This window comes from Thalassophryne amazonica, chromosome 15 (assembly GCF_902500255.1).
Source record: "Thalassophryne amazonica chromosome 15, fThaAma1.1, whole genome shotgun sequence".
In the NCBI taxonomy this organism is placed as follows: domain Eukaryota; kingdom Metazoa; phylum Chordata; class Actinopteri; order Batrachoidiformes; family Batrachoididae; genus Thalassophryne; species Thalassophryne amazonica.
The window spans coordinates 40564072-40591500 of NC_047117.1; the positions used below are offsets into that span (position 1 = coordinate 40564072).

General features: G+C 41.0%; 1 protein-coding gene across 2 annotated transcripts in view; it reads right to left on the reverse strand.

Moving 5' to 3' along the window:
* Positions 1-27429, reverse strand: part of aip (aryl hydrocarbon receptor interacting protein) — an 89512-nt gene that overhangs the window by 56570 nt on the left and 5513 nt on the right. For both annotated transcript variants that reach the window (XM_034188410.1, XM_034188409.1), the window contains exon 2: positions 21583-21765. In XM_034188410.1, the coding sequence (XP_034044301.1) occupies positions 21583-21765 (183 nt within the window). The remainder of the gene's footprint in view (positions 1-21582; positions 21766-27429) is intronic.

Below are 27429 nucleotides of genomic sequence, written 5' to 3' on the forward strand. Positions count from 1 at the left end.
CCACGTGACACCCGAGGAATGGGTGAGGAAGAGGAGGATACAATCTAGAGGGGGAGTGGCTAGCAGAGCGGACACTCCTAGTAGGCCGGACCAAACTATTAAGGTGCGGCTCACAGAGCTGATGGTGCTGGTTCCTTATGTGGGGGTTTATTCTGTCGGAGCACACGTTGAACTCCTGGAGGAACAGCAGCAGTCAGACCAAACGGCTCAAGGTGAGGAAAAATCAAGAAAGTCTCGGAATCGCTGGATGTTTCCCTCCATCTTCCGCGGGACAAGGAAGAAGTAAAAAGAAGCGGCTGGTTGCAAGATGTCGCAAGGACCAAGTGTAAATAGAGTACCCGTTATTAATAATCGAGGAAGATTTGGACCCTACATACAACATGTCCTCGGTGCTGAAAAATTATACCTACATTGGCCAGAAAAAGATTTTGAAGAAGAAAACTGGAAACTAGCATCTAAAGGATATTTTGTCTCACACTATGAATATAAAAGAGATGCCGTATTCACAGACACAACAGGACAGAAAATACTTTCTGACCGAGTGCTGAGCGATCAAAGTCTGCAATATTGGTATATATACGGACGCCGAAAGATGTCCCACTCGATTCCAAGTTGTCCAGATACATACCCATGGATATTTAATGTGGTTTACCTACAAATCAAGGGCCTAAGATTCACAGTGAGATGGGGGATTAATTACATGGAGCCACTCCAAGGAGTCTACGTTGAAATATACCTTAACCAGTACTTGATCTGGACGACAAGCCCCAGCATGAAACGTCAATTGGACAGACGACAGCAAGACCCAAGATATCCCGTATTAGATAACCAGACAATAAATTTGAGAATTGTTGAAAAAACTCTGGACTGTGAGGGCTTCATGCCCCCAACCGTACCACCAATTTTTGAAAACCAACACTTCATCTTTCTCTACAAAAGAGGGATCTGGAACTGTAATCAGGCAATGAAGATTCAGCTTCAAATTGAGCCTACGGATCAAGAGGACAAGCCTACAGTTCCCCTTTATGTGGCCCTAACCCAATCCAGATATTCTGGATATAAGTTTTGGCAGTCTTGGCAAGATTTATGGAGCTATGTGCCCCCAAATCGAACACAGAGTCACTGAGGGACCCCTCCCTAAACCTGACAGAGTGATTGTTACGATGTGGAAATGGGCGTGGAGAGGAATGGATTCAGAACTTGAACACCCATCTCCCATCTACACTCATATTATTAAGAGACAACGACTGGCTCCTATGGTGGTGTATCTTGGCAAGAAAAGAAGGAGACCGAAGGCAGAGTAACGATTCACTCTGAATCATGCTGCGGACTTTCAAATTGGATGAAAATAATGTAAATAGTCTACGCTCCGGGCCGAAAGGACTTACACCATATTTGGAATTACCCTACAAGAAAATATGTTTAAGCTGGCCGCAAAAGGATTACAAAGAAAAAGGATGGTTGCTAGGAACAGGAGGATACTTTGTAGATAATGACTCATAACTCAGAAGTGCTGATCTTAAAGCGCCTGGAATATATACTCCTCTAGAACCTATCATGGAAAAAGTTGGACAACACTGGAATTGACCCGGGGTCGGATGGAAGTTTTACCCAATTCCCCGGTGTCCAAACATATACCCCTGCATCTTGAACGTGGTGTATATACAGAAAAGGGGCTATAGATTTAAAATAAGATGGGGACCTAATTATGTCGATCCATTACAAGGAATGTATGTGGATATTTGGCTCAGATCTTTCCAGATTTGGACCAGTAGTCCCTACATGTTTAAAAGACTTCAGAAAAAAGAAGCACAATCAGCTTTTTATTTGATTGAGAATCAAACGTTGCCAATATGTACGACAGTACAGTATGTTGACATCGAAAAAGGTGGAAGTATTCCGCCTATTAGAAGTGGATGGCGAACCAGAGCACTAGTGGGGCTTTGGCAACCCCCAAAGGCTGTACTGATACGACTTGGCATAAAGTCGGGAAGAGGATTATTTCGAAGATCAACTCCTCTGTACTCTGTGATAGCGCAGTATCTCTACAATGGAGCGGCATATTGGAATGCCTATGAGGACATCTTGCACCTACGTAGAGAATTGAATCCTGCATCTTCACAATGTTTCTTCACACCCCAGGGACCACCGCCTGAAATGAAGGAAGTGACAGTTGTCACTTGGCAATGGGCGTGGCGAGGACTGGATATTAGACTCCCGTGGCCATCTCCCTTGTTAAACACTCTTCTTCAGCAATGAGCATCAAGTGTCCCTGGTGAGAACACGAGACAAACAACAGCACCAAAGATCATCTATCTCCGAGATGGGAGAACCACAGGAAGACAACGTGATCACCACGCAACCTCGAAGGATCAACGACAGACCAAGAGAAAGAGAATCTGGCATAGAAATGCCGCTACTGCAACAACCTCGAGGGCAGGAGCCGCTGCCACCAGTACCAAGTGAATTCTACTACGAAAATGTTGGAATAAGGCAGCAGCAACAGCAGCAACAAAGCTGGCCGTGGAAGAAAAAGTGTCTCCAATGTTGGAGTTGGATGGCCCGACTTACAGCATTATTAGTCGGCATTGCTGTACTTCTAGCTATCCTGTACCATTATGGTAGTACGCCCTGGACCTTAACCCATATCAGGGTCCAGTACGCAACAACTAAAACTTTTCAACAGACATGTTGGGGAGTTGAATGAAGAAACACCTACATGATATGGGACCAGAATTCTACAGAAAAATGGGCAAAGATGAAGAACCTAACTCAGCACATGCAGAAGAACAAGTGGCTGCAATACTTGAACGACAGTGAAGAATTTCCAACCGTCACTACCAATCACAACCTGACCACCGGAGCAGAAATCCTTCAAGACCTACAAGTGAGGGATAAAGAGATCATCGTGGCAACCATCTTACGGTTAAAACAAAAAGAGCGAAGAGAAGTAGGCTGCACTTGGATAAGACCTGAACCTGGCGAGCCAGCCTGGTATTGCTCATGGGGATGCAGAGTACTACTGGGCTATCGAGCAGGATATTGGGAAAAAGAAGCTGTTTTTCCAGCATTACCAAGACATGATGTTTGCAGAATGATAATGCCTACTTGGAAACATTGGGGAAATTACAACCTCACCTGTGACAACACCCGCAGCAGAGTGCCGAAAGTGGATACTACATCTACAATAATCCCTCCGTTGAACAACTTTACCGACATAGGAGCAGGAATATTATACTCCAAACCTACCGTCATCTCACCAGAAGGATCGGTGGGATCCACAAAGATATCCCCAACACAGAGAGGAACTAACCTACTCCCTGCATCGCCAACACAAGATACACAGCGAGTATTAGAACCAAAAGTTAAAATTAATGATAATGAAGTTAGAAAGAGATGGAAGGAGCTTAATGATTATTGTGTAAAAGAAAAAATAGCAAAATTAGATAGATGTTATTGGAATCGACCTATTGGATGTAAATCTCAAAATTACATGGTGCTTACACCAGTTACTGATTTGATAGACAGGATTGTTTGGAGACAAATACAAGAAGCAAAACATGATGAATGGCTTAACGACACCTTTCCGTGGGTCTGGAGCGTTTCGCTGAGACACTTCGAGGGGAATTTTCCAAAGGGATACATGTGGACTGGGCATAGTTTGAAAGGTCCATATAAAGCAAATTTTTAAGTGCAAAAACTACCAAAACCTGATGAGCTAAGGTCAGTACCTCAGGATGATTTTGACAAAATTGATCAATGCGTGGCGCATAAAATTTATGTAAGCTTACATGAGACAGAATACCATAGTAGTTTGGCTGCAAGTTCTGGTAAATCCCCCCGATGTCCCATAGACCAAATTAAGATAGACAATTGGCTAAGATGGGTATATAACTGTACGAAGTTATTACAGATTCCAACCATTAAGGGGACCCTTCAAGCCTGGAAGGAAGGACTTAAGCGTAGTGAGGACCTTACCTGGTGGGGAATGGAGAAATCTGAGATTGAAGATTGGGTGTTCCCCTGTTTAGATCAAAGTGATAATTATTGGGTTAGATATCAATACATCGCCACGGTCTACTCCAGAGACAGAGATACTTGGTCTGGTTTACTCTGGAGACCAGATCCTTATGTTACGCCACGGCCATGGAAAATGATTTGTAATGAGCTTAACACTACATGCACAATAAATCTTGCCCGTCAAAATTGTAGAAATGTTCCTGGCTGGGAGGGATATTGTGATGCTTACTATGACAGCGAGTATGACACTTATGGCCATCAAACAGTTTGGGAGAAGAACCGTGCGGGCGAATGGATAAGAGCTTTTCCACCCAACGTTGGCTGTGCCAAGGCTGTCCTGGGACATGGAATGTCGAAAAGGAGGCAAATCCTAGGTCACATAGTGCCATTTGTTGGAGATCCTGTGAAAATGCTTGAAGAAGGATATTCTTTCAAGAAAAGTCTGTGTGAAGGGCAAGAAATTGTTGGTTACGAATGGTTGGGGCCCAATCGGATTTACAATAATGGTACATGTGAATCGCCTGCAGAACATTGGCTCAGCTGTGGAGAAGGAAGAAGTCGGCATGAATGTTCTTGGTGGGAAAGAACGCAAATAGTCGCTGGAGAAGCCATCACCACTTTCGCTGCAGAGACTGGAGAAGTCATCAAAGAAGGTCTCGAAGTAGTGACTGGTTGGATTGGACATTTATTTGGATATCTTTGGCCCTATCTGTTAACCATAATAGGATTAATTATTGCTGCAGTAATTGGATATGTTTTGCTAAAAGGAAGTTTCGCAGCCGCCCTGCGCTTGTGTGGGAGGAGCACACAACGCAGTGAAACGGAGCCCCTCCTCCGTTAGGGGAGGAGCTATGGAACCTATAAAGCTCGACGCCGAGACACGCCCTGTTCATTCTGCCATGGGGGAGCGAAGGAGGAAGAAGCATCTACATAACAGCACACCAACTTAAGAAGATAAGTAAAAAGAATAAGAGAGCACAATGTCCAACAATACTGGCGGCATAAGTGACACCATCTTCAAAGTGAGTAGAGTGGAATTTATTGCACTACTGTTAATTTGGCTGCTATACTGCTGTGTCGGCCATTGGGACTTATGATAACCACTACGAATAGTAACGCTACTACATGGATGTGTCAGATTGGCGATCATCAATCTGCACTACGGTCAGAGTGACTTAGGGTTGTCTTTATTCATCACCCACGTCCTCGGTCGCTTTAATCTCCAGTTTGACTGTTGGGGAATATGGCAGTACACATCGATTACAATTTGGATGGTGATAGATATGATAGCGATCTTTTACGCCCCGGCAGTAATAGCTGACATTGTGTGCGAAGCTGTGATGGTCCTGACCCTATTGGCGTACATAGCTACGTTAACTGGAGCCGTACAACGCAAGAAACCCTGGCTCTACAAACTTGGACTAATCATAATTTGGGCCTTAGGATGGGGAATATTATCATCCTTATACTGGCTGTCTATGGTTAGTCAACTACTCCTGCTGTTATGGTTTATGACCTATGATGCTTGCTTCCCGTGTACAGCTTCTTCAGCTACTACGGGAATGGTAACGTCATCACCATCCCAATCTCCTACGGTGATCATGAGGCAGCTCTGGCGTGCATCTGAATAATCCCGACAAACTCTTTTGCTTGCTTGCAATATAATTATTAAAAGACTAATGTTTCCTCTTACACTGTAGGGGGATATAAGATGTATTAATTGTCAAGCCACCCTGGAACAAGTGATCTACCTCTGGGAGGTAACACCGACTCTGTGGTGCCCGACGTGTTACAGCAACAGCTTCGCTGTCCAAGTGGCGCGAGGAATAATGGGACGGAAGGATACATCTTTTGTGCCCCAGGTACCAACAGCAACATACCTGAAAATTGAGGCTGAGGCAACCGTGATTTGGCATTCCTTTGTGGTTGATCAAATACGAGCTGACACTATAGTGTCTTCAGAAGGATATACATATTGCCCTGTGTTTTCCAAAATGTGGATGTACCCTACGGGAATAAGATTTTCCACATCTCATCTTGCCGATGGCTGGATTGTGGCCATTGGTCCTTCACTACCACCAGTTCCACGTTCATCTCCACAGCACACTGTGGAGGTTGGAGTGCAGACCGAGGATATAAACTGGTGTTTGGAGGCCCTTACGCAGGTGTTCCTGGAGGACCACCTTCAACAGCCCGAGCCTGAGGATATTCACGCTGCAGCTTCACCTCAATCGAAGGATACATCACCACCACGAGCGAATACACCAGTTACCCCGTGTTATACACCTGTAACCCCCGCTTCACCATGTGCACCATCGTTCCATGATGGATTATCATCTCAGGAATATGAGGCGACACCATCTTCATCGGATTTACCATCACAAGCATCGCAGATGGAGGAGCAGCCTTCTGACGGCGACAGCAATCTACAGATGGGCGAGGAGGAGTACGTGGTGCTGGACGAGTGTCGTTCAACTCCAGCGCCTCCTGTTCTGTCTCCGATGGTGGATGAGAAAGAAGTGCTCACCCTTCACCCTATCGATGACGACGGGGATGTTTTTATGGAAGTATAAAGAGGTCAGCAGAGCTTCAAGTCATGGAGGGGGTGTCAAGAAAGATGACTTTAAGCTTGCTTTCAGCTTGTTTTCATCTTGGAATATAATACGTGCCATTGGATTAATACACACGTTGTTGGAATACTGAACAGTGTTTGGTACTTTCCTGGAGTGACTGAGGTCATACCGGACTTTTCCATTGCAGATGGAGAGGCCCACGGGATGAACTCAGTGGTGAAGACGATGGAATATATCTAAGATGATTTTAAAATGACAAAGTATGATCAAATGAAGTATTAATGTGTTAAAAGTAATATCTAAGAATGATTCAAACATGACAAGTATGATTAAATGAACTATTAATGTAATAACAGTAAGAGTTGATTAGAAAATGTATGTTACAAATAAGTGAAATGAATGATTAAAGTGTTGTTTTTCATAAAGGGTGCAGATACAGAGAAAAGAGGAACTGAAAGAAGTTGTTTTTGTGCAGAGGCAGAGACAAAAAAGGAAGTTAATGATGTCGCAAGCGAGGCCAGAAGGGCTGAGGAGAAAAACAACTGTTCAGAACATTAAGATGTAATAAGATATGAGATGAATAATAATGAATGAAAATGTTGTATATGATCATATGAATTGTTTTTATGTGAAAAAGAGTTGAAATGAAATGATTAAATATGATTAAATGTGATTGATGTAACATGATTTAGGAAGCATGAGTTCTCGGAAAAGATGTGTTAAACAGAAAAACAGGAAACCTGCGCAATAGATTTACTGACAATCGGGACATCAGTTATCGTCAGTCAGGAAATGTTCTCCAGATGGCTTCCAGTAAAAGAAGGGGGTAAGGGAGGAGGTTTGGACTCATCATCATCCCCATGGTAACCAAGATCACTTCATCAACAACAAGAGTTTTCGTATAAAAACTGTACAACAACAGGAAACGGGGTTATTCTTCCAGGGAGAGGTGCTGTTGTCACTTCTCCGCTGCTACGAGGAGATCACAAGACTTGACCATCTTGTGAGCTGCAATTGGAATCGAGGAGCGAGAGGATTGGAGACATAAGAGATTATTTGAGAGAGTTTTCAACTCCCACTCAGGCCGTCCAGTCACGGAGTAGCAGAGCATTGGAGAATAATCACTGGCCTTAAGTCTGAGTGGGGAAGTTTCAACGTTTTCTCTCTCATGGAGCATCACATCTTTCCAGAATGGATTAGATCAACTTTTGGTTGATTGAAGAAGGAATAAACTCTTATGTGGATTTATTTCCTGAAGGATATAAACTCTTATGTGGATTATTTCCTGAAGGATTACAACATCACAAGGATCGTGGTCAGCTAACAACTAAAAGCTGATGAAGAGGAGACCAAGTTCATCGAACTGGGGATTTTAACATCAAAAAACCTCCTTCCCTCACTCCTAGAAAATTTGTTGAGAAATTAATCCAGTCCAGTCAGAGTAAGATCAGATAGCATTATTGAATCAAAAACAAAAATCTCTGCCAATCATTATTCTGATTATATTTGAATTACTGTTGTGAAATTATCATCATATAACCGATTTTGATTATGTTGTCAGCACTTGCAAAACCTGCAATAAATTTCCAAGCATGCAGTTAAAGTGTTAAGGCTCGGACATTGGATTTATTGATTCTTCTTAAGGTGTAAAAGTTAAAGTTTTTTGGGTGTATAACATCAAAAAGTGCTCTAAAAGGTTAGTCTGGTTTTTAACGAAATTAACGCATCCTGGGGACTCGCTGTACGAGTCACTAAATTTAAAATCTAGCAACATTCCAAGAGCCCTGATCCATAAGAGGAGAGCTGCCGTTAACGGGCGTGGCCGGCTCGTATCCTGGTTCCAGAAGGAGGCTATTCGACCGGGGTGCGAGATCAGCGTCAGCGGGGTGGACGTCCGGATGGAGGCAGTGAGCGGCTAGACGAATCTCCTCGCCACCAGCTTAAACAGCCTTTGTGCAGCCCCGCCGGGTAATACCCGCGGAGACACGAAGGTCGGACCCCAGAGACGGAGAGCTGGTCTTATATAAAGCGGGATCTGACAGAATCGAACCCATGACCTTCTTGCTGTGAGGCATCAGTGCTAAACACTAAGCCTCCGTGCTGCCCTAAAATGGATGCACGTAATCAAATTCTGGTTTCTCATCAGGCATTTGCAAAGATCTCAATGAAAACAAGCATCCAAGGCTATAAGGAAAAACTGGTTCAAAACCTGCTCATATTTCTGTTTAAGACAATTTCCAAGACTATGAGCCATATCAGTTCAGTTTCCTTTGGTGTACCCCACATTTTCATTCTACTGTACTTCAGGTTTAACTTTGTGATGTAATGTAATTATATTTTTTCTCTTGCTCTGCTGTTGTTTTACCCTGAATTATCCCAAAGGAATTTATGGACATTTCACATCACACTACAGCCATCATGTTGAATGTAAGAGATCAAAAATGATGGACTTAATTTATTTAAGTGGAAAAAAGTTTTCTTATTTTCTTTCAGCCACTTGTTTACTGTATCTGCTCTGTAAGTCCTAACAGCTGATTCTGAATTTGCATCAAACAGATCATATCAGTCGTCAAAACATATCATTGTACATATTTCATAGATGTTTAATGGTTAATTAATAATGCTGTATATGCAGCCAACTCTCATTTCATGAAATTAATTTAAATTTGCATCCTAAATTCAATTCAAGAGTGTCTTCAGTGGTTTTAAAGAGGTCTTATAAGCATTAAAGTCAGTTGGCTCATACCAGCAGGTATCTTATTTTATTTCCTCTGGTTTATTTCAGATTGATGATGATGATGATGCTGTGGCTGTCCAAGAGGCTCTATCTACATTTGTCCTCAACGTCTTTTGTGGTCAGCAAAACCCAGGATGCAGGTTTGATAAGCAAACAGAGATAGCCATTGAAAGTGCAGAGGTCCTTTTTGATATTTCCAGTGTTGCACATGCCCTTATGGGCCTTATATATTTTGTGTGGAACTAAGCTACCCTAAAAGACTGAAATATACCCTTGAGGTTTTTCAGAAGATCTTTCTAGAGCTGGAGGATACAAAGGAAGAAAAAGTCCTCTAAGGTTCATGATCTCAAGGTCAAGGTTTTTTTAATTCAGAAATCTTGGCTCCAATGCAGCACATTGTTAATTGTCAGGATTTGTTGTAAGCACATGACATACAGACAATAAACATTGTCTATTTTAGTGAGTTGATGAGTTTTCCCTGCCTGCAGCTATTTTTTTTATCTTAAAAATCATTCAGAATCTGTGGGACAGATACTAAATGATGTTAAATTTGAGTATTTCATGAATCAGCTTAACACAAAAATCATGAATAAAAACTTGTTCTTAACATTTTATATTTACATTTTACTGAAAAAATGTGCTTGATCTACATCAGAAAGTTAAGACAACTTTTTGAATAAGACTGCTATGTAGATAAGGCAAGCATTATCTTTGTATGAACTACTTCGTTTTTTTAATGTAGTAAATGCATAATGCAAGTAACGTCAGCTTGAGCTTGCCTGTAAGATAACTCAAATTTGAATTATTTTAACTGAATTTTACAAGTAAAGATAAAGTTTTAAGGGTAAGTCTAAGTTGACTTTACTTAAAAAATGCATTGCTTTAAGTAAAAGAATGAAGTAGTTCATACAAAGGTTAGCCTTGCTTCAGCTACATAATACTCTTATGCAAAAAGTTGTCTTAATTTTTTTTTTTTTTAAGTAAATCAGGGGAGAAATTTTTATCAGTGTAACCCCCACTTCTCACAAGCCATGAAGACGAAATGGGATAAATTCAAGGAGTGCAAGCAAACCCTGTGGGAGCGCAACGTGAAGTTTGACCTACTCTCCCCGGCTGTCCTGAGGTTCGACCACAGCGGGATCCAGAAGCACTTTGAGGTTCTGAAAAAAAACAATGGACTATATCTGGGATATCTAGGGGTGAAGACACTTTGGTAATGATCAGGACCAAAAGAAAGTGTGTTTTGGACATTATTTACAGTTATGAGCCACGGCATCCCGAAGGAGGTAAATGGTCACAATGACACTGAGACACTGTGACCAATGGACAGGGATTTTGATTCACTCATTTTATTTGCAGGGACCTCCTCAAAATGTTATGAGTATATAAAAGTGATTAAGATGCAGTCAGTCAGGATGGGATCAGTCACTTGTCATGAAGTTGCTGCTCTTTGCTTATTTGTCCTTTTGTTTTGTTTCGATAAGTGCGCAGGCTTCAGACAACAGCTGTCTCAAGCCTGCGCACTTATCGAGTTTTATTGTTTTTAAAATATCAAAATTTCATCATTTTTAGTGATTATTTGTGCACATTTTTGGTGTCATCTACACTTTAAACATGAATATTAACAATGACAAAACAAAAGGACAAATAAACAAAGAGCAGCAACTTCATGACAAGTGACTGATCAGTCCTCAGCTGCGGCCATAATGTTGCTGTGTCATCACTGGAACTGACACCTGCTGATTCGAGCCCAAATCAATTGTAAACATTGCGGTGGAGCTGTTTTCGGACATTTTTGTTTTTCGATTCCGATTTCGGCATGCCGGTGGCGATGATAAACTGTTTTGTTTTGGGTTTTTTTTGGGGGGGGGGGGGGGGGTGTTGCCAGCTCTTTGGTTGTAATCAAATGATTAAAAACAAAAGTTTTACTATCTGTGACATCAGAAAAAAGAGATGAGGAAGTATAGATTTTTTTTATGTACTTTTCCTTAAACATTTGCATACATTTCAAATATGAAAAATGACATGAGGGACTGAAAATATCAGCTACAGTGAAGAAAATAAGTATTTGAACACCCGGCGATTTTGCAAGTTCTCCCACTTAGAAATCATGTAGGGGGTCTGAAATTTTCATCTTAGGTGCATGTCCGCTGTGAGAGACATAATCTAAAAAAAAAAAAAAAAATCCAGAAATCACATTGTATGATTTTTTAATAATTTATTTGTATGTTACTGCTGCAAATAAGTATTTGAACACCTACTAACCAGCAAGAATTATGGCTCACACAGACCTGTTAATGTTTCTGTTTCTTATTCTGCACTCTTTACCTGTAATAACTGCACCTGTTTGAACTTGTTACCTGTATAAAAGACACCTGTTCACACACTCAATCAATCACACTCCAATCTGTCCACCATAGCCAAGACCAAAGAGCTGTCTAAGGACACCAGGGACAAACTGTAGACCTGCACAATACTGGGATGGACTACAGGACAACGGCCAAGCAGCTTGGTAGAAGACAACAAGTGTTATGTTTATTTATTAGTAAGTGGAAGAAACACAAGATGACTGTCAATCTCTGTTTGAAGTTCACCAGTGACCATCTGGATGATCCAGAGGAGGCATGGGAGAAGGTCATGTGGTCAGATGAGACCAAAATAGAGCTTTTTGGAATCAACTCCACTTACCATGTTTAGAGGATGAGAACAACCCCAAGAAAACCATCCCAGCTGTGAAGCATGGGGGTGGAAACATCATACTCTGGGGGTGCTCTTCTGCAAAAGGGACAGGATGACTGCACCGTATTGAAGGGAGGATGGATGGGGTCATGTATTGCAAGATTTTGGCAAACAATCTCCTTCCCTCAGTAAGAGCATTGAAGATGGGTCATGGCTGGGTCTTCCAGCATGACAATGACCCCAAACACACAGCCAGGGCAACTAAGGAGGGGCTCCGTAAGAAGCATTTCAAGGTCCTGGAGTGGCCTGGCCAGTCTCGAGACCTGAACTCAATAGAAAATGTTTGGAGGGAGCTGAAAATCCAAACCTGAAAGATCTAAAGAAGATCTGTATGGAGGAGTGGCCCAAAATCCCTGCTGCAGTGTGTGAAAACCTGGTGAAAAACTACAGGAAACATTTGACCTCTGTAATTGGAAACAAAGGTTACTGTACCAAATATTAACATTGATTTTCACAGGTGTTCAAATACTTATTTGCAGCAGTAACATACAAATAAATTATTTAAAAAATAAAAAATAAAAAAAAAAACACTGTGATTTCCAGATTTTTTTTTTTTTTTTTAAGATTATGTCTCTCACAGTGGACATGCACCTAAGATGAAAATTTCAGACCCCTCCATGATTTCTAAGTGGGAGAACTTGCAAAATCGCAGGGTGTTCAAATGCTTATTTTCCTCACTGTATTTTAAAAATAAATAGTTTCCTTCTTGAATATAGTTAATGTACTGTATGTTAGTAGCATAACACATTATTATTAAGTATTAAAACCATTCACACAAGGAGTAAATAATGTCTTACCTGTCTGTTTCAGTGAGACCACCTTTACAAAATGACATCTGAAAATAATTTAATTCCTTCTGTCCTGGTTGAAAAAAAAGTCCATTTGTCACACGGGAGTTTGGTGCCAGGTTACAACACCTGCTGTAATTCATTATTGCGGCTGATTAGAGTTGCCACAAATGACTATTATGATAGTCGACTAGTCAACGATTATTTTTGCGATTAGTCGACTAGTCGGATCATACGTAAACTGCAGCTTATCGAATTCTATCAATATTGATGCCATTATCGATTCCACTTATCAATACCTCCTGTGAATTTTCTGTGTGCTACAAGTAGGCTTTACAGGTTTTCTATGTCAACAACATTTTATTGAGTCTTAAAGTAAATAAATATGAAACTGATCACTGGATCCTTGATCTCTGGACATAAATCAACTCTACATGGTGGATCCTTGATCTCGGGACATAGAAAAAAAAAATCTGTAGTTTTTGTCAAAAGCATTTCCTTTCAGACATTAACAGCATGGATGTCACTCCATATGTCTGAGCTGAGCTCAGCTGGCTGCTGGAGTCTGCAGGTCTGCAGCCATACAGTCTTGGGCTGCTGCACGTCAGCGAGGGACATCTCATTTTGGGAGGAAAAAAACTGTTTCATCAACTGCAGTTTATTGTTTGTATTACAACATTTGGAAAGAGGTGTCATTTGATTTAAACAGCGATTCACTTTGAAGTTATTAATTCTGGGTGGACTATCTTTCTAACTTGACTTGGTAGCGCAGCATTTGGAGCAACGGAACGGAGGACGATTCTTGTTTCTTTCTCACAACAAGACAGGAGTCCCAGTTTGTCACTTTAACCTGCAGAAAAGTGACACATGATCGACGTATTTTAATGGCTTTGAAAGCAGATAAGAAACAAAGTTGCCGCTTCTGAAGAGGAGCAAAGCAAAGATCCAACGAAGCAGTGGATCGAAGCACTGCTTCATTGGTTCAAGGTTCAAAGCAAATGACTCAATGGTTTCAGTAGTTTACGTAGTCGTGACTAGTCGTGGCAGCCCTGCGGCTGATGGATCGAGTCTCGCTGTTAACGAGCCGCTTTGCGCTGCAAATTGAAAGACTCCTAGTTCCTCATCTGCTTATAACGTCCCAGTCTGCACGCAATGAAATTATTCCATAAAACAATCAAATAAAATAATCTGAAAATACTCAGTTTTGCCTCCATGTGGAGTGGAGAATCCACACAACACTGTGTGCGCGCGGTTGCCAATATAAAAGTGTTCCAAATGCCAATCAAAAGGATTCTGCGGGCAATAATTAACCATTCTGACACCAAAAACACGGTGCCGCTCCGACCCAAACCACTCGGTGGAAATGGGGTTGTCAGTAGCCTGTAAAAATCCATTAATTAATGGGGCTATTAAGATCATGGTTCCGGCGGTGATGCCACTTCCTCCTTCTCCAATGTCGGGACCAGCCACGAAGTTCCTGGTTTCTAGTGGCGCGCAGTTAAAAATCCAAATATTTATCTCTTCAGTAACTGCGTGCGACGAAAGGATAAATTTCAAAAACTGTTGTTTCATTTTACTCTTAAATACTAAAAAAAAAAAAAAATTACACATCATGTCACGTACACCTTAAAATCTGTTTATGACTGCAAAAATGGACAATTTGCGCATCTGGAATGTGAATGGCCTGGGACATCCAATTCAGAGGAAAAAAGTACTTGCTATTCTGAAATCACAGCAATTTGACATAGTGTTTCTACAGGAGATTCACCTCTCTACTGAAGAATCAGGGAAACTGTGTAGAGGATGGGTGAGCTATGTTTATTATAATGTAGAATCTAGCCAAAGCTGTGGGATGTTAACACCTATTAACAGAAAGCTAAAATTTGAATTATCAGAATTATCTTCTGTTGCATTTATAATAAACATTTGTATTTATTTACTGTGTCTCTTTCTGGTTGAAATGCAGGCATGAATAATTTACCATGCGCAAAAATGTACACATTCATTTCCATGCTATTTTATTTGTCTAAAAATAAATGTCCAAGTATGTTAATTAAGAAATCATCTCATCTGAAACAACAAGTAAGTTACGGTTTTAATTTACAGACGAAGAAAGGTTTCTAAAGAATCTTTTATTTTTTAGTATTTGAATTACAAGTGTCCTAATGTAAAAAACTTTTTTTTTTTTAACAGTAATCAGAAATAAATTTTGAGGTTAAAATAAAAACTTTGCAAGGATTTTCTTCAGAAAACTGCTGTGTATAAATGAGCAGTGCTGTGACACGTTTCTGCACTGTTGTCTTCCGTATTTTGGCCTGATGCCTTATTTCTATTGGACAGCATGAAGCTACGCCATAATGCACAGCGGTGACAGCTGGATTGGGTTGAAGTTTGGCTGCAGAAGCTTGACGACAAGCAGAAACACGCGCTCCCAGCGAAGCATCGCTTTAGCTCAGTTTTTGACATGACAGCAACCATCTCATTGAAAATAATGCTTTTGAGACTGCAAATCATCTAACGCCATCAACACTTGCAATGTGAAAGGCCTATAATACCCCTACCACACCTTAATGATTTAGCCAGCGTATGCTGATCGTAACTGTAACCGTACACTGTCTAATAATTTATGGGTAAATTTTGTATAAGGGCATGTTGATGCACGCTGATGTGTTGTAATCAGTGGTGGGCACAGCTAACCAAAAATTTAGCTTCGATACCCATTAATCAGATAACTGAAAAGTTATCTTTTATGGCGATAAACTGATAAACTGCTAAAAAAAAATTATCTTTATTACAGAAAACCGATAATCGATAACTATTAGTACTGATTTGGATGCAGCCACATCAGATTACACTGTCGGCTTCTGATAAACCAGTGTCACTTTAAGCGCTGCAGGGGCTTCTGGGTAAATTCAAGGATCACAAACAGAAAGAACACACGAAAAATGAATAAATAAAAAAATAAAATCCCAAACACTGTCATCATCTTTCAAAAGCAGTAACACACAACCACGGAGATAAACTGTGACAGTTTATCTCCATATTAGATACACCGTCATGTACAAGCTAAACTGCTGCTTTTTTTGCAAGCTTTGAACCCTGCCGCTTAAACAACTGAAATACATCCATTAATGCATTGACTGGCAGAGTAAAATACACGTAGTAAATATAAATTCTTACCTGTTAGTTTCAGTGAGATTTATCTGAATAAATAATCCACGTTTTAAATCCAAAACAATGTCTACGCGTGAAGAAAAGTCCCTCCCTCTGTACACACAGCTGCGCCATGAGAGCTCCTCTCCCCCATTGACTCTTGGCGATTAAATTACAGCCACAAAGAAATAAAATAATGTTAAAATTAGTCTGTTTTGTTTTTGTGCTGAGTGGACAAGTCACTGTAACGTGCAAAGTAAACGTGAACTACACTACCCACAATGCTCCCTGCATCGACCGGCCAATCACGTTTTGCGCTTAATGATGATGTCATAAGCAAGCGACAGGCAGCCAGTCTGCTTCTTGGCTAGAAACACACAACAGACTAAAATGTTTGATTTTAGGGTTTACAAACGTTTTTGACCGTTAAACTTTACCAGCAAAGGAAATGTTATCAGACTGAAAGTTATCGGAACTAAATTTATGGGAAGATAATTGGTCTGATGACGGTTTCAAAACTTATCTGAAAAGCTAATCTGATAGCAAAAACATTAGCTTCAATAATTATCTGCTATCGGATTAGCTGAACTGTACCCACCACTGGTCGTAATACAGCGAGTATGTCAAAAACATTTTGAGCATGCGTAATATTTTTGACGCATGCCCGCGTATGTCTCATACATCCCACATATGTGGGCCATAACTTATGCAATTGTTAACACACATTTCTTCTAAGTTACTCATAAGTCAAAATACGTCCATTGATGCTGTCCACTGACTGGCTGTGAGCTGCAGTCATGCAAACAGTTCAGATCATTTCAAATATTAAAGCCATTCACACACACACACACACACACACACACACACACACGGATTTACATCTGATTTTTTGTAAATGTTATGCCACTGAACCAACACCTGTTATTCAGCTTGTATAATAAAGCATTCATAAAAGGGAAATTACCAGTTACTCTATCAAAAGCTTTGGTAACACTGGTCCTTAAAATGGAGAAAGATCCTACTGTAAGAACTATCGTCTGATTTCCCTTATTCCATCAGATGCTAAAATTCTGTCCAAAGTACTTGCAAACAGGGATGTTCTGTAAAGAAGAATGGTCAAAAATACCTTCAACCACAATCTAGACTCTCACTGGAAGCTATAGGAAGTGTTTAGAGGCTGTTATTTCTGCAAAAGGAGGATCTAATAAATAGATTTATGCACCGGCCTAATTTTGTTTAAAGAATTATTGCACATTTTCTGTAAATCCTATAGTAGTAGGATAGTATTCTATCGATTATTCGAGTAATCGGATAAAAAGTACTTTTGCGTTTTTAAACATCAATAGTCCAGGGCTCTCCCTAAGCAATGGCACAATGTCCCTGTGCCAAAGTCTTGACATTTTGCTGAAATGGCAATGGGATGTGGCTTTCGGTTCTTTTTTGTTTCCCCCAACTTGTAAAATGTAACCATTTTGAGTTGTTTTTTTTGTTGTTGTTTTTTAAGGATGGTGGATTGGATTCCTATGTGATTTTTTTTATTATTATTAATTTTTTTTTTTTTTAATCCCTGTTTCTCTGTGATTCAGCAGATGCATTTCAGCAGGAGGTTGAATACATGTGTGTCTTTTTGCAAGGAATGTTTTCACAGTTTTTGCTCTATGGCAAGATACATTATCATCTTGAAAAATGATTTCATCATCCCCAAACATCCTTTCAATTGATGGGATAAGAAAAGTGTCCAAAATATCAACATAAACTTGTGCATTTATTGATGATGTAATGACAGCCAGCTCCCCAGTGCCTTTACCTGACATGCAGCCCCATATCATCAATGACTGTGGAAATTTACATGTTCTCTTCAGGCAGTCATCTTTATAAATCTCATTGGAACAGCACCAAACAAAAGTTCCAGCATCATCACCTTGCCCAATGCAGATTCGAGATTCATCACTGAATATGACTTTCATCCAGTCATCCACAGTCCATGATTGCTTTTCCTTAGCCCATTGTAACGTTGTTTTTTCTGTTTAGTTGTTAATGATGGCTTTCGTTTAGCTTTTCTGTATGTAAATCCCATTTCCTTTAGGCGGTTTCTTACAGTTCGGTCACAGACGTTGACTCCAGTTTCCTCCCATTCGTTCCTCATTTGTTTTGTTGTGCATTTTCGATTTTTGAGACATATTACTTTAAGTTTTCTGTCTTGACGCTTTGATGTCTTCCTTGGTCTACCAGTATGTTTGCCTTTAACAACCTTCCCATGTTGTTTGTATTTGGTCCAGAGTTTAGACACAGCTGACTGTGAACAACCAACATCTTCTGCAACATTGTGTGATGATTTACCCTCTTAAGAGTTTGATAATCCTCTCCTTTGTTTCAATTGACATCTCTCGTGTTGGAGCCATGATTCATATCAGTCCACTTGGTGCAACAGCTCTCCAAGGTGTGATCACTCCTTTTTAGATGCAGACTAACGAGCAGATCTGATTTGATGCAGGTGTTAGTTTTGGGAATGAAAATTTACAGGGTGATTCCATAATTTATTCCTCAGAATTGAGTGAGTCTATATTTTTTCCCTCTGCTTGGTCTAAAAACATAACCGTTACTGACTGCCACAATTATTTTTCCTGATTTCTTGAAGTATTATTATTATTGCTTATTCTTGCACATGCTGTTTGATGCACATTTTCCTCTACTTGCACCCACCTGTATGTTTTTTAAGAGCTGACGTAACACGTGAATTTCTCCAGTGTGAGATCAATAAAGTCTTATCTTAAACCCAGAGAATATATTCAGTAAAACTATACCGCTCAAAAAGCACACGTGAACAATTGAAAGAAAGAAAAAAAGCCCATTGCAGCTCCTCGCGTTCACCTCCTCAAGTTCTCTCATGATTGTATTAAATAGAGTCCATTAAGTCCTGCTCACAGACCGATTGCCAGTGACAGGACATGTCCACATCCAGTATACTCCTCACAGAGGAAATCTCCATGTCCACTCACGGACGTTGCGCGTGAACAATGGCTGCAGCGCCGCAGTCACAGGAAGAATGATAAACTAACAGAAATCAGAGCACACACCAGCAGGGCTGCACAAGAAAAAAAAAAAAAATTCAACACATTGATATCAGAACAAGTTTGATCCACAGAGCTGTGACACATGTCCCTGAGTAAAAGCACGAAACCCAGTGTTCTTGGATTTCCTTCTGAACAAGGTTCGAGTTGACTGCATGAGGCAGTACGTTTGTGCATGCACGCTATACCTTAAGTGCCTGGAGCGGCCGCCGGCAACCACATGCATTGCCGACCATGGCAACACACGTGGTTGCAGACCCTGCAGCGGCTCTGTAATCAACTTGAAGCTTGAACCAATGATGCAGTGCTCCGACCCACTGCATGAGATGAGATATACTTTATTGATCTCACAGTGGAGAAATTATGTTTACACTCCAGTTACCTCAGACAGCAATTAGTCCACAGTTATTACTTGTTTACCGTAATAATGGCACACATCAGAATTAAAGACAGCACATACACATTTGACATTGTTTATGTGCACTAAGTCTGAAGAAGTCCGTTATCTGAATTGAGGCAAGTGGGTGAAGGCCACGCAGCAATCCTGAGATGCGCCGCCGTCAGCTTAGGGGGAAGAACGGGGGCTGCAGGTAAAACTGCACCGCCCCCGCAGAAGGGAAAGGAGTGACATGAGCAGGCACCGGTGTGGGAAGTGTTGATGGGGGATAGGAAGGGGTGGGGGGAGGGAATGGAGCATGCTTCAGTCCTGTGAAAAGCAATTTATTGTCTTTGTGAGTTGAGATAAGAAACAGCAAAATGATCCCCAGGCCGAAAAATTCCTCTGGAGGAAAACAGTCGGGCAATTTGACTTTCAGGCTTGATAAGCCTGTAATGTTATGGTTTGAGCAGTGAAAAACACTTTTTAACAGTTCCACTTGAACTAAGAATATTCCCAATTATGAATTAAGAATATTCACCGGCCTCCGAAATCTTCAACTTCAACTGCAAGGCACGCATCTGCTCCAAGATGTCATCCAATTTGCATCTGAGTTCAAGAGTCATCGCAGTCTGAGAATGCACTGCCTTGCCAACCTCGTTAATCATGACGGACAAGCGAGGGGCCGTGGTTCTTGATGCCGCAGTCTTGTCAATTTTCCGGTAGATCAGGGCAGCACATAAGCCAAAACGTATCAGCCCTGCTACCATAAGACCAAAAATTAATAAATCCTCAACGTCCTCAACAGAGAAAGGCGCCAAGCATGCCACACGCCAGGAACTCCAGGAGTCGAGAACATAGCCCGCAGGTCCTGGTCTTGACCTTCTTGTAGAAAAAATGGTGTCAATAGCGTTCAGAGACCAGCTGATCAATTCCATGGTTAATCCAATAGTAGTCCAATAGATCCAGAATCCAAAATAATTTGAGGAATTCACAGTGTGGTGAAGTAGGGACTTGAAGGTCAAAGCAGAGAATAGAGATAAGGGAGAGTGGAGGAGATGCGACCGCCCTCGTCAGAGTCCCAAGCTGAAATTGTTGGTTCACTGCTTTGCTGCTTTTCGGAAGCAGCACTATCGCACTCTCAGGTTCTTTCCTCCCCCGTAGCCTGTGAGTAACCTTAAATCATGTCAGAGCCGGAGTGGGTCATTTTGGTGGAGATATAGTTCGATGGGGGCTGAAACCATCGGCTTTGTGCGAGTGCGGAGAGGAGGCCCAGACCGCGGCTCACCTACTCGGTGAATGTAAGATCTTTGCCCCCCCCCCCCCCAACCCATCACAACCTTACAACCATAGATGACGATATCGAGAGATGGCTTCAACACCTGGCCAACATTGTTGGATGAGCTTTACAACACTCATACGCAAGAAGAAGAAGAAGAAGAAGCAGCAGCAAGTCCACTTCTTAACCCCTCTCAAAGCCCTTTAAAGATGCCTATCAAGCTCATTCAATAACTTAAGTTCTTAAGGGGCCATAGATTGGACTTTCAAAGTTTGGTGTACATCGAAGTGATGGCCTGGTGCAAAAAAACATGTTTACATATGTTGCAATATTGCAAAAAAGCGGTAGGTGGCCCCAACTGTGGAATAAGTTACTGCATAATTTTTGCACTACTTCTGACCAAGCACTTTCTCAATCAAACGTCAAGACTTATTCATTTTAAGTGGGTTTCAATACCTAATGGTGTTGTGACATGTTTTTTTATGTGTTTTTAACTCTATTGTATGTTTGTTTTATTTTTGTGAATTCTTATCTCTGTATTCACTGTAAAAAACTTTGGACACAATCTGGCTGCTGTGAAGTCTTACAGAAATGAATGTTGAGTGATTGTAAGTGTAAAACAGATTTGCCATGAGGCAGTTTGTACTACATATCAAACAAGGATGACAAACCCAAACTGGAAAAGCACAAAAGTGTAATAACATTGACAGAAGTGGTTTCTTCTTAGTCATATTTGTATATTTTCTCCAAAACAGTAACGTAATGTGTGGCTCTCAGTACAACAGAAATCACAGATTCATCTGTCAGCATTTGCTTAAATATATAACATGAGACACTTCAACTAACCTTGGTGTCACAGGTAAATTCTGCAATTTCACCTTGTCTCATGGTGATGACCAACCTCTCCCACACAGCCAATTTAAATTTCTTTCCTAGAATTAGCTCCATAGGTTTGCTCTGCCCTCCCATGGTTCTGGAGTCATCCAGCACCATGCCATCACACAAGCTGGTGCGGTAGTGGAAGATCACCTGTACAGATTGTATAGGCACAAACAAAAGAAAATTAGACGAACATAGACACTGCAACACTGTCCTTTAAAACAGATAAAAACAGATGTCATGGTAAATACAAAGGAGTAAATACAAAGCATTCAGCTCCCACACAACATCAAACACATGAAACATGAGCTCTCAGAGAGTGCTGCTGGAGATGTGTCATATTGTTTTGTTATGATACAATGGCATAAATGTTACCTATTTTCAGAAAATGTCATTAATGACATGTTTATATACAACCCCAATTCCAATGAAGATACAATGATTTACAAATCCTCAACTGTGTATTCAATTGTGTATTCAATTGAATACACAATTGAAGTTGTGTATTCAATTGAATACACAATTTCAATTTATTTTCATTTGTATAGTGCCAAATCACAGAGTTGCCTCAACGTGCTTCACAAAAGTAAGGTCAAACCTTACTAACCCCCAGAGCAGCAGTGGTAAGGGAAAACTCCCTCTGAGGAAGAAACCTCAAGCAGACCAGACTCAAAGGGCTGACCCTCTGCTTGGGCCGTGCTACAGACATAAATGATAGAAGAATTCACAAAACGAATGTATAGGAAATGCTGTTGGTGTTATGTGTCGGACGCAGCTCGGAGAACCGACCAGCGTTTGAAGGACCCAGTATGAAATAAGCAGAGCACGGTTCAAAGGCTAACTGAATTTAATACATAACAGTGATAATATAATAACAAAAGGTGCAGCCTGGCGTGGTGCGCTCCCAGCAGCGCTAACGGTCCGGAGCCAGAAGCTGTTTCGGACCCAAGGACCCCGCCGACACCCCCCAGGTGGCCGCAACAACCGAGTCTGTGAAAGAAGGAACCATTATGTGAGTCCACACTCTACACACAGAACACTTAAAGGTGTATAAACAGCAAACACTTCCTGGCTTGATTACTGATCAGCTTCCCAACCTGCAGGCATGGAACAATCAGTTCACAAAACTCCACTGCAGTGAAAGCTGATACATGACTAACAAACAGCTCAATACAATAAGGTGTGAGGGACACCACATTTACTGACTGTATAACTGTTAGTCACAAAATCTAACGTACCTCAGGAAGTGTGCTGACGAGCGTGAAACCTCACCCCCTCCTCTTTCACAGACTGTGCATCAAACCTGGACGTTCTCAGCATCCGCTGCTGATGAGATGGCTCCCAAGACGACGATCTCACCCGTCTGGTCACAAGGTCGAGTCTCTGGCAAATACACACTGTGCACTCCAGTCTTAAATGCCAACATGTTCCAATCCATCCAGATGCACCACAGCTGTGAGTCCTGACGAGTCGCAGGTGATCAGGGTGAGGTCCTGACAGCCTCAGCAACACAGCCACTCAGTCCCAAACGCACGCCACCTGGGAGGAAAACCAAAAGACAGAAACAAACCGGCAGCCAGGCCCCCCCCAGCCATATAACAGTTGGTGCACAGGACAGAAGGACACCACAAAGACAAGATATTTAATGCTCAAACTGATAGACTTTATTGTTTGTGTGGAAATATTTGCTCATTTTGAAATGATGTCTGCAACACATTTCAAAAAAGTTGGGAGAGTGGCAACAAAAGACTGGGAAAGTTGATGAATGCTCAAAGAACACCTGTTTGGAACATTCCACAAGTGAACAGGTTCATTGGAAACGTGCGTGTCATGATTAGGTATAAAAGGAGCATCCCCAAAAGGCACAGCCATTCACAAGCAAATATGGGGCAAGGATCAACACTTTGTGAACAATTGCGTGAAAAATAGACCAACAGTTTAAGAACAATATTTCTCAATGTTCAATTGCAAGGAATTTAGGGATTCCATAATCTACAGTCCATAATATAATCAGAAGATTCAGAGAATCTGGAGAACTTTCTACATGCAAGCGGCAAGGCCGAAAACCAACACTGAATGCCCATGACCTTCGATCCGTCAGGCGGCACTACAGTAAAACCTGATATTGTGTAAAGGATCTTACCATGTGGGCTCAGGAACACTTCAGAAAACCATTGTCAGTTAACACAGTTCGTCGCTACATCTACAAGTGCAAGTTAAAACTCTACCAAGCAAAGCGAAAGCCATGCATCAACATCATCCAGAAAGCCGCTGCCTTCTCTGGGCCCGAACTCATTTGAAATGGACAGACGCAAAGTGGAAGTGTGCTGTGGTCTGATGAGTCCACATTTCAAATTGTTTTTGGAATTCATGTGCAGGACACACGCGCGGGGCCGGCTAGACAAACCGCCAGCAGATGTGGACATGATAAGAGCACACTGCTTCTCATTCATGTCATTTCATGACTGTACGTCTGTGATCATGGGTCATCGACGAATCATAATTGCCCACATGATGAGAGGGATTCAATAAAATGAGGTGTTTTGATATGGTGTGTGGTTTTTATTTTTTTTATTACGTCAATGTCCTCCTTGATTTCAGGCAACTTCCCGTATCTTTTCAAGGACAGAGATGTGGCTCAGTGGTAAAGTTTCTGGCTGGTAATCAAAGCGTTTGGGAAGTGCAGGTGCAAATCCCGTGGGTGGCATGTATTTTTAATTTTTTTTCACATTCTGGGCAACACACAACGCTTCACAACACTGTAACTAAAATACAAATAAAATAAAATAAAAAACTGACTGCGAGGCTTACATGTTCAATCTCCAGCTACAATACATCTGCTGATTCTCAGAGAAAGAGGGATTTAAAAAAAAAAAAAAAAAAAAAAAAAAAAAACACAGGGACCCAGTCCACCAACCTTTATTTTTATATTATATATATATATATATATATATATATATATATTTACAAGGTCTGTTAGAAAAGTATCCGACCTTTTTATTTTTTTTTCAAAAACCATATGGATTTGAATCACGTGTGATTGCATCAGCCAAGCTTGAACCTTCGTGCGCATGCGTGAGTTTTTTCACGCCTGTCGGTTGCGTCATTTGCAAAAAAATCTAACGTACCTCAGGAAGTGTGCTGACGAGCGTGAGACCTCACCCCCTCCTCTTTCACAGACCGTGCATCAAACCCTGGACGTTCTCTGCATCCACTGATGATGAGATGGCTCCCGAGACGACGATCTCACCCGTCTGGTCACAAGGTCCAGTCTCTGGCAAATACACACTGTATACTCCAGTCTTAAATGCCACCATGTTCCAATCCATATAGATGCACCTCAGCTGTGAGTCCTGACGAGCCGCAGGTGATCAGGGTGAGGTCCTGATAACCTCAGCAACACAGCCACTCAGTCCCAAATGCAAGCCACCTGGAAGGAAAAACAAAAGACAGAAACAAAAAGGCAGCCAGGCCCCCCAGCCATACAACAGTTTCAGCAGGGTTTGAGCCTGTCGATCGGCGCTCGGAGTGCGGCGTGCTCTCAGCAGCTGTGGGCGGTCTTTAAACCGGCTGGAGCACTCCTTAATCTGTGTAATCCCCATAAAATCGTCCCTCAAAGCCATTTGAATTTTCTGAATGGTTACCACCTGGAGGTCTCTCACAGTTTCTGGAAAAAATTGATGCAGCAAAGCTCCAAATCATTCAGACATTTATTCATAATAAAAATCCAACGAGAGGGGTGGACCACTTCTCACACAAAGCCTGCTCACAGGCGAATGACGCAATCGACAGGCGTGAAAAAACTCACGCATTCGCACGAAGGTTCAAGCTTGGCTGATGCAATCACACGTGATTCAAATCCATATGTTTTTTGAAAAAAATAAAAAGACAGACCTCGTATATATATTTTATATATAACTTAAAAATGGTTACAAAAGTTTGTTTACAAAAGTTTACAAAAAATGGTACAAGTTCGAGAAAACAAAACAAAGCCACATCCCATCACCATTTCAGCAAAATGTCAACACATTGGCGCAGCAATATTGTGCGATTGCTTAGTAGACTATTGATGATGTTTAAAAACGCAAAAGTACTTTTTCTCCAATTAGATTGCCAGAATAATTGATAGAATACTCGATTACTAAAATAATCAATAGCTGCAGCCCTAGTTTTCATTATTGGATTACCTTTTCAGATAACTTTGAAACCATCAGCGGACCAAATTAGCTTCCGATAAATTTTGGTCTGATAATTTTTAGACCACTAACATATTTATGCAAAATGAATAAAGCTTAACAGTTAAAACAGTTGTGAAGTCTGAAATCAAACACTTTAGTACCTGCCTGTTAAATGTTTTGTAGCAGACAGACAGCTCTATCCTCTGCAGGCAGAAGAGAGCTGGTTACAGGAGAGAAAGGAAGCGAGAGATGAAAAAGATAATTTCATTTTACATGATACAGACTGGCCGGCATATCACACAAGTCATCAACAGGCATACAGTTTTAAATTATCGTTAAAATTTTAACCAAACTAATCCCAGACAAGTTTTTTTAAATTAATATCACATCTGGCATTTAATAAAGTGAAAATTTCAGCTATATGTTTTAGTTTTAAAGTAATGCACTAATTTTGAAGGTTTTAGTGTTTGGACACACATGCTGCAGTGCATTATGGGTAAAGTTTCACAACAGGAGAAATGCACTGAGACACTCTGATGAGGCTGCACTTTAACCGCTGCACCCAGACAACAGCATTAAACTTTGTATATTGTGCCTAAAGCTCTTGTGAATATATTCTCTGGGTTTATAGACAATGTTATTGTGTTTGTTTTATGTAAACATGCCAGAAGGAAGCTTAGGTTGTGTGACCTGCTATTGTTTCCTGTTCATGTCATTCTGGGGGAAAGTGAAGTTTGGTCTTTAACATCCTGGCCAGTTGGCAGTGTTCATGGCAGTATTCGCCCAGTTGAGATATCCCACAATCCTTTGCGTGCCAGGGAGTTGCTGCAGCCTCTTATTAACATGATGAAAAGCATAAAAATGTACATTTTGATTGTATAATATTCATTTACAATTGTTATCATGTGGATTCTCTGTGCTGTTCAGACCACAGTGTTTTAACTGTTACTGCTATCACTACAAGAAAATACTCAACTTTAAATAACTTATTATTAACTGTTTGTGTTTCTTTACATTTTAAAGATATTTCTTAATTTGGCCCACATCAGGAACATTTCAAGACCTTCCAACATGATTTGTCAGTGTACCACTGACTTTTCATTTTTGTCTTGGTGGATCCTGAGATTTATTTTTACTGCGCTCGACTGCTGAAGAATCAGCTGATGCATGTGATAAATGTGAATGAATGAGGCGCTGTGACTCTTTCAACTTCTGGTTCAGGGTGAGAAATACACCTGGAACAGAAAATCCACCAAGGGACTTCTGTAGGAACTTAGCTGTACCTTCTCAAATGGATGACCAGGCGTCACATTCTCCTTTTTTTTTTTTTTTTTGCCTTCTTTTATTTTTAACAAATGATGAACATTACAACCACCTTACAGGATGTACTCGCTCTCTCTTTTTTATACACTGTTTCTGCTTATAGAATTGCCGTTTCTTTCTAAAGATTAACAGGCGCATACTGCCACCTTGTGGTCAGTTGAAATAACTGTCCATCAGTCTGAAACATCAACTTAGGTGCCCCTTAACTGAGAACCCATTTTAACCCTTTAACTGAATTTATGTCTTAGAAGATAAATCTTTTCTATATTTTATTAGTGAAACACTGCCATCTAGTGGCACAGTATAACAATGT